Source organism: Phasianus colchicus, chromosome 2, assembly GCF_987193195.1.
Source record: "Phasianus colchicus chromosome 2, bPhaCol1.hap1.1, whole genome shotgun sequence".
Taxonomy (NCBI): domain Eukaryota; kingdom Metazoa; phylum Chordata; class Aves; order Galliformes; family Phasianidae; genus Phasianus; species Phasianus colchicus.
Window position 1 is genome coordinate 66663579 of NC_143437.1, and position 18526 is coordinate 66682104.

An 18526-nucleotide genomic window follows, 5' to 3' on the forward strand; every position below is an offset into this window, starting at 1 on the left:
TAAAATAGTTTGCTTCTAGGATTACTGTCATGTCTTGGTACCATGTTCAGAGAAAGCTCCTTCTAAAACTAATTGTCTTTTACGTGGCCTATATACAACTTTCTGTGACTGTATGCAAAATACTGTTGAGCTTAAAAGCTTCTGAAGACACCTGAGATGGGAGTACAAAATGCAGTGCTTTAGACAACACATAATGAAAGTAGGCAACTAATAAAACAAAAGACCCACATCCCAGGATTGTGGTGTGGCTACTCCCCAGCAATTAGAAACCTGGGCTGGTATATATCCAAAAACCTACAACTGAGATGGAGTTAAACAACAGGGAGATGTCATCAATCCTGTGGTGAATTACTGGGTTGAACCACACTTTATGACTTGTTTGGCTTGTAACTACATTCCCAAGCTTTGTTATCAGAACTAAAGCTCTTGATTGAACATTAACAAATATTCTTCTCGGTGCTTGCAACTAAGCCTCTCAATTGCTGGGGAGAAGATGAATAAGAGCAAAACCAGTGTACTGGGTGACTACTTTCACATCCCAAATCATCTGCTGGCTGGTGCTAACTTGGTCATCTCAGAGACTGACATACAGTCAGCAAAAGGGCTTGCCTAAGTTTTGAGGAAGGAGATTCTTGTAACATGGCCAAACAAACGTCTCTTATGAAAGCAGCAGATGATTTAGGGTCACACCCTTGTCTCCAGTGCACTCTTCCTCTCCCTAAATTCTGGCAAGTCACATGCCTGTTACTGACTTACTAACAGTTTTCAGTTCAATCTTAAATAAAGAAAAAATTAAAGGGTAGGACAATAACTTCAATACATATACTTAATCACTGAAGCAGAGGATTTTCATCCTGAAAATGCGGTCATCTACTTATTTCCCATTAAATACAATTTTGGGACTAGAGGCAAGAACATCTCTGAGGTTTACCTCCGTTGTATGCCAGCTTTTGCAGGAGACTGCACACATTCTCTGTACATCTAAACTGCTTGCAGTCTGGCAGAACACTCTGCTCAGGGCACCCTTAGGCTATAATTCCCCATACAAACATGTAGTCATTCGCATTTGCTAAGTAGTATGCACTGATTGAGGGCCATGGCCCCCAGAAACACATTTTCAAAGATGACACAAACCTGGGATCAGCTGCAAAGTTTTCCTTTAACTCTTGTTCTTTTTTTCCTTGAGAGAGTCCAATTATAAAGTACTTGTCTCTGACAACAGGGAAATCATCTAAGAGGCTTCTTAGGCTATTGTAGACTGCAATGAGCTGACCTCGCAGGGCGTGATGGGACACACGCTGATTCATCCTAAAAAGGTGTAACATGTGATTAAAGTATACAGTGTTGTGCAGGGCATCACTTTCCCAAATAAGTACTGTCTTTGTTGAACCTAACATCTTTCTGTAAGGACATCCCTTACATCTTCTGTGGTAAAAATTACAGGCTTTGTTTCTTCCATAGTAAAAAAAAAAACTAGAGTGATAAAAATCAGTTTCTTCCATAGTGAGACAACTAGAGGGATAAAAATCACTAAAGTGGCATTTAGGACCCAAGTAAAATTTTGGCTTGTCATCAGACTAATGTCTTTACAATGCTCTAGAAGCATCCACAAATTAATACGTCAACTGCTTTGTGGGAGCTATTGTTGCTTACATAACAATAAGGAAGCTGAAGCAGGAAGGAGAAAAGCGTTCTGATGAGTTAATTGCAGAACTGCAATTAGACGCTGTGACTCTGAGTCAGATTTCACAATCACTCAGGTGGCACTGAAAGTCCAGCCCTGGCTGTACACCACCTCCAGACTGATCTGTTCAGCCTTACCTACATCTTGGATAAGCTGTACCAGGTTTGGAGGTAGCCTGCCCAGTTTGGTCCACATTTGTGAAACCAAACGGTGAGCTGCAGAATTTCCCTTTCCCATATTGTACAACTTTACAGTGCAACAGACATGTCTTACAAATCCAGGAGTCTACCTTATTTGCCAAACATACTGAAACAGCTGCTCTACTTGCAGCTTGTTCCAGGGCTCCTTGGAAAAACTCTATCTGAAACTCTACTTCCTTCCAAGTTGTTTTACAAAGTAGATGAAAATTACAGGATAGTACATCAACACTATTTCATTCTTTTATCCACTGTGGATAATTTTCACTACCCTGTAAACAGCTCTTTCCCTTCATAAGGAAACTAAGTGGTGTATTTCCTCCTCATCCAGCAACACATCTTGTACTGCCTGTAACATGATCACTAAACCATTCTAAGTGTTTTAATTTTCCTTATTTTGCAGAATGGCCTACAGGTCTATTCATAATATTCTGAAAAGAAAGTTCATAAGTTCATATTACCCGTATGAAACAGAAAGCCCCAGCACAAGAGTTATGTTTAAAACATGATGTTTTTGCATGGATATGTCTATACCAGATATAAATTGACTATATGCTAGACATATATTAATTCTCTATATCAGATGTACTTACTTAAGACAATATTCAGCAATAATGTCTCTTTTCAGTTGTAGAATTTCATCCTATAATGAGACAATATTTTCAAGTAGGACTTAGATGTGCTGGAAATCTAACAAAGCCCAAACTACTTGTTACATTACAACATTGCAAATATCTCAGCATTATCAGTCCAAAACTGTAAGGAGGATAAATGTTGAGAAATATTTCAACCAGTATGACAGAAAAAGTCAACATTTAAGGCAGTCTTGTAAATAAATCCAGAACTATTTTATTCACATCTGGTTTACCTAATTTTGTTCAAAATTTGTGCAACATTTCCCAAAAGAGTTTGCAGCTAGCAGTTATTTCCTCACACACACATCTTGCCTACTGAGTTGGCAAGGAGGTTATGACTACATTGAACTAAATAAATTCTGTTGACATTCAAAGGTCTGTGCAGAAAGAGTTTGCTTTTTACTACCTATTAAGTTCTTAATGACCACATCTAATCTAATGTACTCAGCAAAAGATACAGAACCACAAGCAGCTTAATTCAGGATCCATGTATTCACCTTTATTTAGGCACTAGGCCATATCTATGCCTATCATGGTATTTATACAATTTTCTATGACACTCAATTTCTTCTAAAATAGAATGATTATTTTTAAAAAGCTGCTAGAAATGGTTATGGTAGTAAGCCTTCCTCAGGTAGTGTCTGTCTCTAGTTAGAACCATTGTTGAGTGGTTTGTGCATAAAAGCCGAGAACAGTTCTGTACCCAGTATAACTATAGTCAGAATTTGCCTTCCTTATCACAGTCAGAATTTACCTCTTACTTAATTTGGAAATAGTCTGTGAGCAAATCCTGCTAGTGACCACAGCCTTTAGTTAGCCATGTGACTGCAGATTGCTGTTGCTTTTCATGTACCTGTCTGTCATGAGCCCCACAGCCATACCCATGGGAGAGCATGAGGGAACAGCATAGCAGAAGAAGGATAGCTTGAGTACCTTCAACCTTCCCTAAGTTGAGACCAGCCTATCCTTGAGGTAAAAATAAAGCATTTCTTAAATATACAAATTTTTTTTCTCAGGAAGGGTGGTGAGGCAGTGGCACGGGCTGCCCAGGGAGGTGGTGGAGTCCCTGCTCCTGAACGTGTTCAATAAACATGTAGATGCACTCAGGGGCACTAAGATGTGGCCACATGGTCAGTGGCTGGTGGTTGGACTAGATAATCTTAGAGGTTTTTTCCAACCTTAACAATTCTATGATTCTGTGAAAATTTGCCATTTCCACCTCTACAATACAACTGCTGGGCTTTCTCCTCCACTTCCATGCAGCACATCTCAAAGCCACTCCCCATGGGCCTTCAAGTCACTCACTACTGATGCTGTGAGGCTGCAGCCCTGAGCCTGACCTGAACACCCTAACTGTGTCCCAGTTTTGTAGCCTCCTCCTCTCCATCTACCATCACAAACTCCTCACCAGTGCTCAGACAGCCCACATGTACTTGGCCACTTGCAAGGTAGTTGCTGACCCCCAAAGCCCCTTCACAGAGAAACAAGTGGAACCCTGAGGACTTTCAGAAGCTTTTGCTAGATTACACAGGCAGCTGTATTATGAGGCAGGTGATCACAGTGGAGTGCTCTATGCTCAGAAGGGTGCCTTAACAGAATATCTTCCTCATTAAAGTAAGCTCAAAGTAAGTATAGTGCAATCCCAAAGGTACTGCTTTGCCTCTGCACCAGGAATCAGCAGTCTCTCTCAAAAAGGCTAAGCCTCTTGAGGTACTTACAGGATTTTGCATTCTGCTGCCCAGTGTTTCTTTCTTATGGATGAAAGTGTTCAGCATCATATCTCGGAGCCCTAGTTTCTCCAGCTGAATGGAAACAAAAGCTTCTGGAGGCCTGACAAGGGAAAAAGAGCATGAGAGCTCAGAAGAATACCCTCTCAAAAGGTTCCTAAGTGCCACTTGAACTGCTCAATTGACTTTGCTAAATCAGACACAACTTCTCCAACATTATTCATTTTACTAGCTCATTATACATAACAAATAAATGCACTAGATTTTCTAGTGCAGCTACCAGAAACAAGATGAGCCTGGGGGTGAGTAGGTGGGCACATGAACATGAAGACCAGGCTCTGCTCTACAGGAGAAGTGGCACAGTATTAAATGGCTGTATTTTGGCCCACTTAATATGTCTCATAATTTTGCAATGTTGTCAAGTGTAAGGACACTGATGTTTAGAAAACCCCAAGATGTTCGGATTTCCTGCTTTAAACAACAGGTTATCTCCACAGGATCTGATGTTAAGCCTGAGTCCCATTGATAGGGTACGGTTAAAGGATCATAATGCTCAGACTGGTCCACACCAAGAAGTGGGGTGCCTAGGACTGTGTCCTTGTGATTGAAAGCACATCATTACATTTTGTTACTGCCAACGACCAGCGGAATGTAAAGCAAGATGTGCTCTGGATTTGCACATACACCAGACCAACCCCTATCAGTGACAGGGCTTGGTCAGCCTGTAACAAATACCTGCGAAAGGCTCGGTGCAAATATGAAGAACGCCCAGGAGAAAATGATGTGGCTGGCGTGGTTGCTGGCAGAAGCTGATTCTCTGCTTGGCTTGCAGATACAGAATTTCTTCCACTTGCTGAACTGCTCTGACTTGTTAGACTTACATTTCCTTCCTAAAATATCAGGAATATAAATGTTGTGCTTGCTCTCATAAAGAATGGCAGCTCTTCAAGGTAGATTTGCAATTCTGCATGCTCTCATTTACCCTAACTTTATGGTATAATAATTCACCAGGATCACTGAAAGTCACAGAAAAGAAACATTTCTCATGGAACACAGGCATAATGAAGCTGTAGAGGCAGCACAGTCACAGGCAGTACTCTATTTATAAATCAGACAACATTCTTGACATCCAATCAGCTACAAATAAAATATGAATACTCCCAAATATTTGCTTTTTCAAATATGTACAAACAGTTCCATACACACACTGCTTGTAGGGGAAATGATTTTGCTTCCCCTTGAGCATTCCCAATAGATCCTGTTACAAAGGAAACTAAGAAAATTCTGCATATTTATGAAAAAAACCAAAGCCACAATTCTAATTTTCAAGAAGGAACAAGTTGTAGTTTTGTAAGTAATTAATGTCTGATTTCAAAATTGGTACAGCATGGTCCAGATTTCTCTGGTTTTCCCTATTAGTTGCAAAGAAGCTAAAAAAGCACACTTCCCCTGCAAGTCAAGAAAAACTATTATCTTTTGAATAGGGAGAAACCAGAAGAAAGAAAAACAAAAAAGCTACATGTTGAAAGTTTATTGAGTTCCTTCTCCTAACTAAGTACTACCCTGACTCACAGTAATGCCAGCCTGCAGGTGGGTCTGATCAAGAACACCTCTGCTCTGTTCTAGTAGAAAACTGATTTCTTACCTGAAGAATGATTCTTCCCACTTCACTGTGCACAGGGAATATACAACGTACCTTAGAAATAAATGGACAGACATGGGCAGTGTCATTTCTGACAACAGAATCAAGAATTGATTTGGGAAGGAAACCAAGGTTGGAGCTGCTCAGTTCCACAGAGGATTTCAGTGCCACAAGATCTGGTTAGAAATTAATCAGAAAATCTCACACTTGAGAGGGAATGGAAACCAGGGACCAACAAGACCATGGCCTCTTCAGTCCAATAAGCTGGTCCAAAAAAGCCCTGGGAGGCTGCACAGCCAGCTACGCCAGGGATGTAGTCTGGGTGCCCAGATTTCCACAGGATCAGTCTGTTGTGTAAAGGATTCCTGCTCAGCAACATGGAGACAGCTTTGCCAGCATCGTACTGAGCAGTTTTCTGGGTAGCCGTCAAGACCTCAGCTTGTTTGGGATGAAGGATCTCTGCTGCATAGTGACAAATCACTGTCCTCCTTTGTGTTAGAGCAGGATACAAACTGCAGCCATGAAACAACTTTGTTCCAAGAAGCTTAAAATCTTCGGGGTGAGATTTGGCCTTAGTTGCCTTACTTGTTGCCTTACTTGTAAGGAAAGAAAATATAATGGTACTACACACTGTGTATTACTCTAGGAATGGCAGTATGTGCTCAGGAGCTTGCAAGTAACAATAGCATAATACATCTTTTCCTTTTCTCCCCACGCTGCTCTAAATGACCCAAAATAAGACAACTGGGAGCCACGATAAAGTATATTTGTCCTTTTTAAACTTACTAAGAAACTAGTCACATGGGAAATGTTTTAGCTTGGTTGCCTATTCAACATATCTCTAACAAGTTTTGAATACGTTTAAATTAAATACATCTGATAAAAGAAGTCTGAATGGTGTAAAGTTCCTTCCAGTTTTGCAAAATCAACATCCAGTTAGAGAGGAACCATCCTTCCCCTGGAAAAGGCAAGGAGAGTTTGATTGCTTGCCATTTTACTTGGCCTGTTCAGCTCCCACTGGATTTCTGGCAGTCAGCATGAACTTGCCAAAAACAAAGCACTTCTTGCCCAGCTATACAGCAAATGCAGGCACTTCTGATATACAGGAAAGGGCTGAGGATACTGCCAGGTGACAAGGGACTGTATGGATGCAAGATAAGACAGGACTGAGGAAGTGTCTTAAGGAACATGGAAAGGGATGTCAATGTAAGCACAGAAAAGGCAAGAGAAGACCTAAAGAATCTTTATTTGCCTTGGAAGTTCAAAACTACATACAAATTTGCTTAGCTCATCACTGTAATAGCTATCTCTGGAAGAGAAATACCTGCATAAAAAAAATGCACCACAGAGCTGTACATCAATGTATCATGCATGAAGCAAGGGCAGCACCTGAGCTTCACATAAGAAACATAAAATGATGCCTAATATAAGATGAGGAAGATTAATGGTTGGTGACCCAGCAGACTTTCTTTAAACCAACATTATGGCATCACGCTGGCATAAATATTTCCCATTTGAAAGAGTGCTGACCATATTTCTATTTTCAGAAGACAGGAAAAATGCAAACAGCAGGAGATGATGGTACCACCATCCCAGAAAAGTACATATTTCAAGGTCAAACTGTGATTGCTAGCCTTTCTGCATATTACAGGTTATGAGATTTAATCAGTGCATTTTGAATCCAATTCATCTCCAATCTCTTTCAGATCTACCTTGAGGTATATTTTTAGCTATGCTTCATCACTTACCCAACTAATAGACTTTAAATAAAGTCACTGATGTGATACCATTTATTTTTATGTCATATGCTAATAGACAATCACAGCAGTTCCTTCAGTCATCGGTGATGCTGTTCTGAGTGTCGCACAGGATTACCATGCAATTGATTATAAGCAGGATTAACAGGTGCCTTCTTTGGGCTAAGTTTGACAAAACTCGTTAATAGTGCAATTTGAGGAGGAGGGTGTTACTAACCTTTATGTCCAGGGAATGGGTAAACTGGACCAGGTAACAAAAGGAGGCTTGCTGAACAGCTGCCAAAAGAGCATTTTTCTGAATGACCTGGCAGGCAAGGATAATTTGCATGTTCTTTATTCCAGATGGACACAAGAGCTAAGGAGAGTGAAAACACAAAATATTTTCATTTTATGCATGAAGTGTTTATTAGGCATTGCCTCTACAGTTTTGAAGGAAAGTTGCTTTACAGACATCACTTTGTCTTGTATTACTTCAGCTTAATTTAGTAAAACAAAGGGGAGAAAAGGAGAGCATCCTATTATATTTGTATAGGTTGTTATCACGGAAACATGACTAAATGCAGAGATTGAGAAAACAGTTAAATCATTTGTATTTAGTAGGCTATATTCTCAGATCTGCTCTGCAAATCATGATGTTACCAGAGTATGCAGCAAATGAAGACAGGCTGGCAAAGGAGTAGATATTAAATAAAACAGGTCTGATTTTCCTTGGAAAATTTGTAATTACATGCTGTAGAGTACAGATGAGTTAATGGAAATAAAATTTTGAGGAGAGTTTTAAAGAATCATAGAATTTTTATAGAATCTTTACAGTTGGAATAGTTCTAGTCCAATCCATTGCCACCATGCCCACTAAGCACACCCCTCAGTGCTGCATTTAGATATTTCTTGAAAACCTACAGGGATGGTGATTCCACCACCTCCCTGGGCAGAAAAAGAAAGCGCCATGGCCTGGCATTGTGCAATACTGTGCCATACTCATACAATAGAGGAGAGGACTAAGTATACAAGATGGTATTAAAGACTAAAGTCATTTTCTTCCTTTAGAGAACTCTCTACATCTAGTTGTTACCCTGTGTGCACAGCCACACACATCCATCCTGCTTTGTTTAATAAATTTCCTCAGACAAAACTTTGTTGACTTAAAGAGTTTAACCTCAGCAAGGATTCCTGTATTAAGCCACACTAAAATCACTTTACAAAACAGTATTTTCATTCAAAAACAGAAATTTATAGCATCTAGCAAACACATGGCTGAGGCCCTTACCTACCCAGTGAATAAATGAAAACATAATACATATTTTTTGATTATTCTGCAAATTCATTCACCTGCATAACACCACGTCTTGTCCTGAAACTAAATTTTCCAACATGACTGTCGATCTCTTGAATGCTTAATGGTAAGCTACTTGGAATATATCTGCAATAGAAGATTTTTTATAAACACAAAGTACGACACAGAAAGAAGCCAAACTGAGGGTGAAAGGAAAATGGTCATTAGTTCAGAAATATTTTCTGTTTATTTACCTTTTACATTTAGATTACATAAGGAAATCTGTCACTCTAGTTCCTAAATAGGTGATCTTAGAATGTTGCTTTGTTGAATGTAGTTTTGTAAGAAAAACACTATAAGCTGTGATGTTTTGTGGTTTACAATGATTCTTCAGCTTCTCCTAGATAAGCTTGGTGTAAAACAGTGAAAAATCTGCTTGTTTGCTGTGTTGATATCTTGTTGCTCTTGCATTGGTTCCTAACTCTTTTTTGTGCTGTACTATCTCTGATGTCCACCATTGCCCACAATGCAATTCACAGCTGAAATTTCATTCCAGTTTGCTTGCAATTGCTAAACTAACTTGAAACAGCCAGATTTCTGCAGCAGGTAAGCATGTACACAAGTGAGTGGGAAGCAAGTAATAGCACACGACTGCAAGTGATACACACACAGGTAAAAAGAGAGCTCTTTTACCTATGTTAGCAATAGGGAATGACAGGAATACCCTTCCAAAATTTAGTAAGAAAATTCACAAGTTGTTGCCTTTCTTCATCTTAAAGCTTGGTCTAAAACACACACAAATAAGCAAAGTGTGTATGTGTACATACAAATGTGTATATTGTGTATGTACACAAATACAAACATACATATGAACTCTTTAAAGAGTAAAGATGCCCTGTTGTGCATTCTCTGCTTTGAAGAGAATGCATTTGAGTTCCAAAATTGCCACAGTTGCACACAAATTCGGTGCCTCCTTGCTTTCACTGCTCAATGGCTTCAAATTAGAAACATCTGATCTCAAACCCTATAGAAAAAGAAAACAAATCATGTAGCATTTTACATTTCTTACCTGAATCATTTTGTATGTTTTATGCACTGAAGTTTTTATATTTGAGCTTAATCTATTTGAAGACTTGATCACATCCAATCTAAACAAGACTATGTTCTCTGAAACACAAAGAAACTCAGTCTACCTGTCAACACATCTGTCATCTTCCAGGAGAGAAGTAATAAATGTTGGTGGCAGATGGTCTGCTTTCTCCTTGTGAAGAGCAGATTCGAAGTGCACTGGCCTCAGATACAAATGGAACTCCCCAAAACCTGCTTCCATTGCAAAAGCCTTGTATAAGCTAGAAAGGGGAAAACAAACAAACAAACAAACAAACAAAAAAAAAAAAAACCACAAAAACATGGATGCATTTCAAAAACAAATTTTCTCTCTGCTTAAGTAATGCTCACTTAGAAATCTACATCCAGAAGGTTCACTTAAAGAAGTAATCTGCATCCAACTTTAAACATTTATTGTCATCTCAAGTGTTATAGCAAACAAGCATTCCATCCTGAGAGCTGATGTTCGTTTAGTATTGGCAGTCCAATTAGCATAGATTGAACTATAGAGTTATATATATGAACTTGGAGTTACAAACAAAGGACAGTAAGTCAAGAGTCTACAACATTACATAGAAAAATCAAGGAAAAGGTGCTAAATGTTCTATTTAGAAGGGATTGACAGAGGGGAAGAATACAGCTTTAGGCTAGAAACTAGAAGGAGGGCAGATTGCAAGAGAAGTTTCAGTAGCCAAGCAGAACTCAGACATGTTATTACTATGAAAATAGCAATTTTATAACATAAGAAAGCTTTATTCTCAGTATGACACAACCCCAACTCTGCAGTACAACAAAAGACCAGGGCAGTTGACCAGCAGGCAGTAAACACATTGTCTAGATGCAACTAGCAATTCAGGAGGCCTCTAAAGCCCCAGGTGCCTGAAGTTGGACACAGTCTATACTCCCTCCCTAGGGATCTATGAGTCTCTTCCTTCAGAAGAGACTGTGCAAAACCACAGAAACACCAATCTGATCTGTGATTCTTCTTTTCATACAGTATAAGAAGATGGTACAAAGAGTAACTTTCTTTTTGAAACAGGCTGTGAAGGAATAAAATAATCCCTTGCTTCCTGCTAACATCTACAGGCAGGTGTTTTATCAATCAAGAAAACAGGTCAAAGAGAAGTTAAGGTGTGAGAATGTGATAAAGATACAAATAGGACCCAGAAGTCACAGTTCCCAGTTCTTTAAAAATATGTAGAATTCTCTGCCAGCAAAGTTACAGAAAAAAAAGCTCAGAAGACAAAATAGGATATGGAGGACACCATGCACATCAATCCATAATTATACAAATCAGCTCTAAGGTTGAATAAAACCCTGTGTAATGACTACAAACGCTGATCTCACAGGTAACAAAATACAAACACATGGATAGCCTTTGCAGCACAGATAACAATACACAGATAAGCTTACTAGTACTGTGCAAAGGAAAAAAAAATAGAGAAAAAGGAAAGATATCCAAAAGGTGAATGTATTAAAAAAAAAGAGAGAGAGAGAGAGAGAGAAGCAAAATTCAGACTAAATTGGCATTGTTTAGTTGTACAAAGGATGTCCTTTTTCATTAGATAATTGAAGGTGAAGATTGAAAGGCTGAGGAACAAAGAGAAGCAACAAGGGCTATTCAGGAATAGTGCATACAACTTAAATGTGTACTTATAGACAGAAAGGAGCTTCAGGAATGAACAGATAGGCAAGTAATGGGAGTAATTCTTGCAAATCTCCCTAAAGTCTGGTAGAATCTATAGTATGAGACAGAGGAATCTATAAATGTATGTGCACTCATTTCATGTTGTTCTGCACAGCAGGGAGAAAGACTGCCAGTCTTTCTGATGCTTCAGTCTGAATCTGAGTCCCTAACAGTTGATATTATAATGAACAGTGAACTTCATCATATCATGTGAGGGTGTAAAAATAGCCCCTCAAAATGTCACCCTGAATAAACTATGTATGTTTATACTGATATTTAGGCTGACTTAATCATCTTCTATTAAATGAAGATAGTGCTATGCTTAATGACCTTGCATATGCATCACCAAATCTTACTTTTTGACATAACTTTCTACTGAATTCCCATCCTTTGCCAGAAAAATTGTCAGTTTCCTGCTGCCTTTCAGGGACTTCTATGTATGTCACCTCAGGTGAGTAGGTCTTAGTCTTATTCACAAAACAAATGCAACCACGTAACCAATCTGTCAGCTCATCTGTCTCCTCTAGATAACTTCTAAATCAGTTGGTGAGCACCAGTGAGAGACATGGAGACAGGGCTTTTGAAATATTAAGTTCTTACAGGCTTCAAGAAAAAAAGGTGATTTTTCAGGTAAATGAAAAGTTGCACTATAGCTTTACTCCTTCTTAATTACCAGAAAATATATGTGTGAGCATGTATGAGTATTGGAACATAGAGATAACCAAACCAGAGTAATAAGTTTAAATTAGAATTAGACCTCATTATGACCTTCCAATCTTTAAAGGGAGATTATAAACAGGAGGGAAATAAACTCTTTGCATGGGTAGATAGTAACAGGAAAAGGGGGAATGGTTTTAAACTAAAGGAAGGGAGATTTAGATTAGATGTCAGGGGGAAGCTTTTCACTCAGAGAGTGGTGAGGTGCTGGGACAGGTTGCCAAGACAGGCTGTGGATGCCCTGCCCCACAAGGCCAGTTTGAATGGGGCCCTGGCCAACCTAATCACGGCAGAGGATTGGACCTTGATGATCCCTGAGGTCCCTTCCAACCCAGCCTATTCTATGATATGATTTTATGATTTTATGATACATCTAGGTTTTTAGCTGCTGAAAATAAATGCTTCTGACTTTTTTAATTTGGAATTTACATTTTACAGAGGAAAGCTGGAGAAAGAGTTGAGATAAGGGGAAAATGTGACTGAAATGTCATCTGTCCAAAATGCACAACTTTGCTATTGCATGAAATCATGTCCCACAAATACTTTCATACATGAATTAAGGTACATTTTAAAACTATGTTCATCTTCTGCCCTCCACTCTTTATGTTCCAGAACTTTTTTTGTCTGATTCTTAAAAATCTCCTTTTAATTTTCAGTTTAAATTTATTCACAGTGATTAGATCCATTTGTTCTGCTGCCAAAATTGGCCTTAAATAGCTGCTCTCCATTCCCAATGCTTATCTTCCCAATGTATTTATAGAGAACAATCATATCTTCTCTCAGACTTCATTTTGCTAGGACAAACAAGCCAAGATATTTCATTTAGTTCTGTAAAATGCATTTTCTATTTCCCCTCATCATCCTGTTAGATCATTTCTGCTTCCATTCTATTCTGCATTTATCTTTCCTGAAGATAAATCTCGAAACTATACTTAATAATCCGGGTGAGGCCTCACCAGAATCACATAAAAGGCATCAGTTCTGATCTCTATGGAAAACAAAACTCATTGCCTGATTCACAGTAGGATATCGTGACTTCCTCCCCCATCACAGTTGCAATATGTAGTCATTCAATTGCCAGCTATACACCCAGTTCTTCCTCCTCCTCTTGTTTCCAAAGAAGTTTACAGGAGAATTCCCTATTATTATGCATAGCCTTAAGCTTTGTGTTAGTGATTTTTATCTCCTTCCTACTACTTCATACCTTAGAACTACGCGTTCTTTCTGTAAGATATTTATTTTCTGTATCAGTTTTATCTTCCAGCACTCTAATGTCCTGATTTTAATAACATGCCCTTATACTTTCTATTTAACTCATTAATAAAAATGTGAGATAATATGGAGCTGAGCAAGGAAAACTTCAGTAATAACTGCATCCAAGACAGCAGGTCAACACTATCCTACAGAGGATAGATCTCCTCTTTAGCTAAGTCCTTATTTTCTTTGTTTCTCTGTACAAATTGTCATTTTCTCCAGCTTATGTGATAATTTCCTTAATGCATGACACTGATTTCCTTTGTGTAGAATATTTTACTTTATCCTCTGCAAGGATCAGTACATCCAGGACAATCTTTATGCTTTCCTATTTCCGGTAGCGAACAAAGCTTGTATGCTCTTCCTGTGTCATTTTTGTTATATTTTAATATTGTTCATAAGAAGATGATTAAGACAATCTTGACTGAACCAGCAAATTCCTTCTGCTCCTCCATCTTTTGACAAAATTTCATAGAATCACAGAACTCCCATTTTCACTGGGCCTGTTCTGTTAAGCCTTGATTTGTCTCTCAGCTTATGAAACTAATAAACATCTTGCAAACCCCAGACAGACCCCCTTTCCACATATTAGATAAAAATATTCAACACAAATGCATGTGCTCTCTCTCTGACTTTTTTCCAACTATACTAACTGATCAATTTAAAAGGATTTACTTTTTCCCTACAAACTGCCTATCTCACGTCCTCATAGCTAAACCAGCATTATCAATCCACCAACCTGGCTAACTGTGCACTCTCTGTTGCCACCTCAACCAACCGATGCCGGAGCGTGATCAGTTCCAGGAGCATGGAGAATGAATCCAGGATAAAGAGCTGCCTTTCTTTACTTTCTTTTCTTTCTTCGTCTGCTCTCACCTCTAACAGTGACAAAGCAATGTCTTGCACCAGCACAGGGTCCTCTATGAGTATCTCTGCAAACAACTGGAAGGTAAGTGAAAAAAAATGTTAATGCAGGTGTAATTCATATGAAGACAACAAAAGGCCTTTGAATGCTTTAGGGGTCTCTTCTCCTTTTTTTCTGGAGTAAATCATGATTGGAATTACTTCTGACATGCAACACATGCAAGGTCAGGACTGGGTCCACTCTGACCTCTGAAAATACACTGGAGTTTTGGCACTTGCTTCAAAGGTACAGTCATTGAATTCATAAACTTTACTCTACTCAAAGGACTTTCCAATTCCTGGAACACAAGATATTTGCCCTTTTTTTATTATAATCAAAATTCAGAAGGCTTTCAGACGTATGCATCCTTCTAAGGGATGGGCTCTGTGACTGGCTTCGCATTACTATCTGCTGCTATTCCTCTTACAATGAGTGTGTACTTATGCTACTGTACATATGATGCTCCCAGAATGGGGGCAGCAATTCATCTAGACTCGTACTGGAATGGTGAAAGGACCCAAAGGAGCAGAAATATCAGGAACGGAAAATGATGAAAGGCTACAGCTTAGTAATGTGGAGAGTCAGAAAGAAGAAAATGGCTGCTGTGCTTCGGAAGAAGTGGCAGGAACAGCTTCTGGCTCTTTGTGAAGAAAAAGCTGCTCTGTCTTCAGCTGTCACAATTTGTACAACCATTCCACCCTGCTTCTGTCAGGCATATTGTCATGGCCACTGCTGTAACTGAATGGCTTCATGCTTTGCCATTTATGATGAATGAATCACAGAAATCCAAACCCAGACATGCTGTTATTAGTAATAAATTCTAGATTTCAACACCTGCCATTTACTAAATCTTAAGGGCTACACTGAAAAAAAGCATTTTGAAAAGACAGCAACCCAAAGACAAGTGTCAGAAGTTGTGCAACATCTTTCAGTTTGTCCCTCTTCCCCAATGTGCTTTTGTAACTGTGACTCTGGATGGGTGGACACAGCTTCCTCCCAGAGTTGCTACAAGGAGCATGTTCCCCATTTTCAGAGAGAGCAAGAGAAGAGCAAATAAGCTTAGATTCCAGCAGAGCAAATCTATGCTAGACTTTAAAGAGAACTTGGTGATGGTGACGCTGGTGAAGCATGGGAATAGACCAGTTGGGTGAGTTTATCAAATGGTGTGTTTATGAACAGAACAGCTCTTTATCTCATAGAATAATTTGAGTTGGAATCATTTTATTGGAAGGAACCTTTTAAAGGCTACCTGGTCCAACTTCCCTGAAATAAACAGGGACACCCACAGTTACATCAGGCTTCTCAGAGCCCCATCCAACCTGATCTTGAATGTCTTCAGGGACAGGGCTTCCACCACCTCTCTGGGCAACCTCTTCTGAATCATGGCTTGGGGTAAGAGAAATATCTCTCAGCTTCCCAAGTACATGTTGCAAGCCTGGCAGCATCTGCACCTTGCCCCTAGGTAACTTGCTTATTATGAAGCTGAAAGACATTTAGGAAGTCAGATGGGGAATACACACTGAATCTTGTAAAACCTTCTTTAGTGAAGAGTTGGAAAAACATGAAAGAATATGGTCAAGGGTCACAAATGGAGCAGTTCAGGAAGGTCAGAAATGTTTATTTTGTCAAAATGAGCCAAAAAAAAAACCCCACAACCCAGTGTGATAATACAGAGACTCACTCATCATGACTGTGCAAATGGAAACCAAACTAAATTCATGCTGGCAAAGGTAAATTTCCTAAAATATGTTTGACTGTAACAGTGTTAGTGTTTTCTAAACATTGCCTTCTTATGTGCATTTTTCTCATCCACAGCTTGTCTTGGAGAAAAGAAATGGAAAAGAAGTTTCTCTTTCTGCCTTGGCAATAGTAGAGTAGTAACTTTAAGATCTATACATAGATCTCTGCCACTGATTTCTAGGATTTAAAACTAAAAAAAACCCGAAGAATTATTTGTCATCTGCACTGTGCAGGAGGTCTGGAGCACTGCCAGTGGATTTTACTGGCATCAAAGAGATGCTGGATAAGAAATTCTTGGGATTTGCACCATGGCAGGGCAAGGAAGTATCTGAAATGGCTATGCCCTTCTACCTTGCATTGGTCTCTATTTTCTTGCCCTCCACTGTCTCCACTGCAGGTAATGTGACAGTGAGAGCGAGTAGCTCCTTGTGCTCAGATCCAAATCAAACATGAATCGCTTAGTCCAGAGATATTTCTGCAGTAGCATTGGTTCTGATTTGATTCATGTTACAGATATACCAGTGCACACAGAAACTTCACACCTTGTCTTCCAATTGAATATGGTGCAATTGCATATTTTCTGGTGCAATTGCATATTTTCATTTAATTTATGTTGGCCAAACTTGGCAAGAATTAAAGCGTAGCATATCAGTACCTAATGAGTCTTTCCAAACTTTAGTGATGTGCTCAAGAACATAACTGTATTATGAACTTGTAGACAAAAGAGATAAAATCATTTATTTTTCATTTCTTGCTGTCAGCATTAACTAAGCTGGCTAAAAAAAAAAAAATAAATACAAAAAACAACCTGATGGAGACATCTAGCATCAGTAATTTCATTCAAAATAATTAGTATTTATCAAAACTATAACCAGCCAAGTTAAGAGTCTTACATCAGGAAATGATGCACATTATAGTAATAACCAGCTCCACCTGTAACAATATTTGCTTTAATGTCCAGCCTTTTTTGTTTCTGACGTTTAAGGACTGTATATAAACAAATGCAAAACCTGGAGACTTACTGTGATCTCACACTACTTTAAAATGTCTGTATTTTGCCTCTCTCTTAGCTGACTGCTCTTATTTTATACTAGTGTGAGATCAAGAGTTCTACCTATCTGTGTTCTTTTACAGAAATACAGACATATTTTATTTTAAAGATGGGTGGTGTGGTTCCTTACCAAGCTTGAAAAAATAACTGGCCTCATATTAAGAATCACATACCTAATACTAGCCATCAAGTACATCAATTGAGCATCAATTGAACTGGGCTGGGATTTGGCTGTAAACAGTCACTTCTAACACAAGCAAAAGTGGAACTTACATCTTTTTGAATCTGAGAACTGTAGAAAGATTCTGGTTTTTCCATAGTCTGCCACTCATCAAGTACCAGCTGAAGCACTTTTTTTTCTAGCTTAATTGCTCTACTGGCTGTTTTGGGTCTACAAATGCTGTAGAACTCCTGGTAGATACACTCCAGAGCTTTGGGGATCGAGCACACCAAACCAAGAGAAGGATGAAACTCCAGCAAATAAATATTCTTTGAAGCAGCACTTAAAAATAACAAAAATAAATAAATAAATAAATAATGACAACAAAAAGAACAGCTCTCAAATAAGGAAACTTTGAAATTGCTTAATTGACAAGAATAAATTGCAATGGCTTTAGCTGTAGATCAGAAATCAATCTTCAAATCTAAAAATAGAGCTGAAGCCTTAATAAACATAATTATGTTGGAACACATTTAAGTAGTCTCAATTGCTAATGAAAACAAAATGTTCTAAATTATCTTTTGCTACTTGACCTGCTTTATTAGCCACATTTTCACGTCTGTTATGCCCACCCATTAAAAGTGTCTGCACTTCAAAATAAGCCCTTGAGTAAGGAACACAATCAAAATGTGCGTGCAGTAGGAGGAATAGAGGCAAGGGGCTTCAGACAGAGGCCCAGAGGCGAGGGGCTCTTGGCTTCTGGGTATGTATCAGCTGCTAAATCCTTCATATAATCCACAATGTTGCATAGCTGCAAGAGGGGGAACATGGCACAGGTCTGTGCTGTGGGTAATAGATGGCTCTTGTGTGAAAAGACAGTACCTACCTATCCAACTGGACACTTGGGCGAGAATGTGTAACAGACAGTGGCCAGAGGGCAGTGCAAATTGAAAAACCATGTTTGAATACCAATGCAGTAAGTCCAAAGCAA

The 18526-nt window shown here is 38.9% G+C and overlaps 1 protein-coding gene across 1 annotated transcript in view; it reads right to left on the bottom strand.

Moving 5' to 3' along the window:
* Positions 1–18526, bottom strand: part of LOC116240429 (uncharacterized) — an 85913-nt gene that overhangs the window by 35719 nt on the left and 31668 nt on the right. The window contains exons 19-27 of the mRNA XM_090135898.1: positions 17649–17877; positions 14420–14622; positions 10109–10264; positions 8972–9062; positions 7860–7997; positions 4979–5133; positions 4235–4346; positions 2475–2524; positions 1135–1308 (exon numbers count right to left, since the gene is read on the bottom strand). Coding sequence (XP_089992024.1) covers positions 1135–1308; positions 2475–2524; positions 4235–4346; positions 4979–5133; positions 7860–7997; positions 8972–9062; positions 10109–10264; positions 14420–14622; positions 17649–17877 — 1308 coding nt within the window. The remainder of the gene's footprint in view (positions 1–1134; positions 1309–2474; positions 2525–4234; positions 4347–4978; positions 5134–7859; positions 7998–8971; positions 9063–10108; positions 10265–14419; positions 14623–17648; positions 17878–18526) is intronic.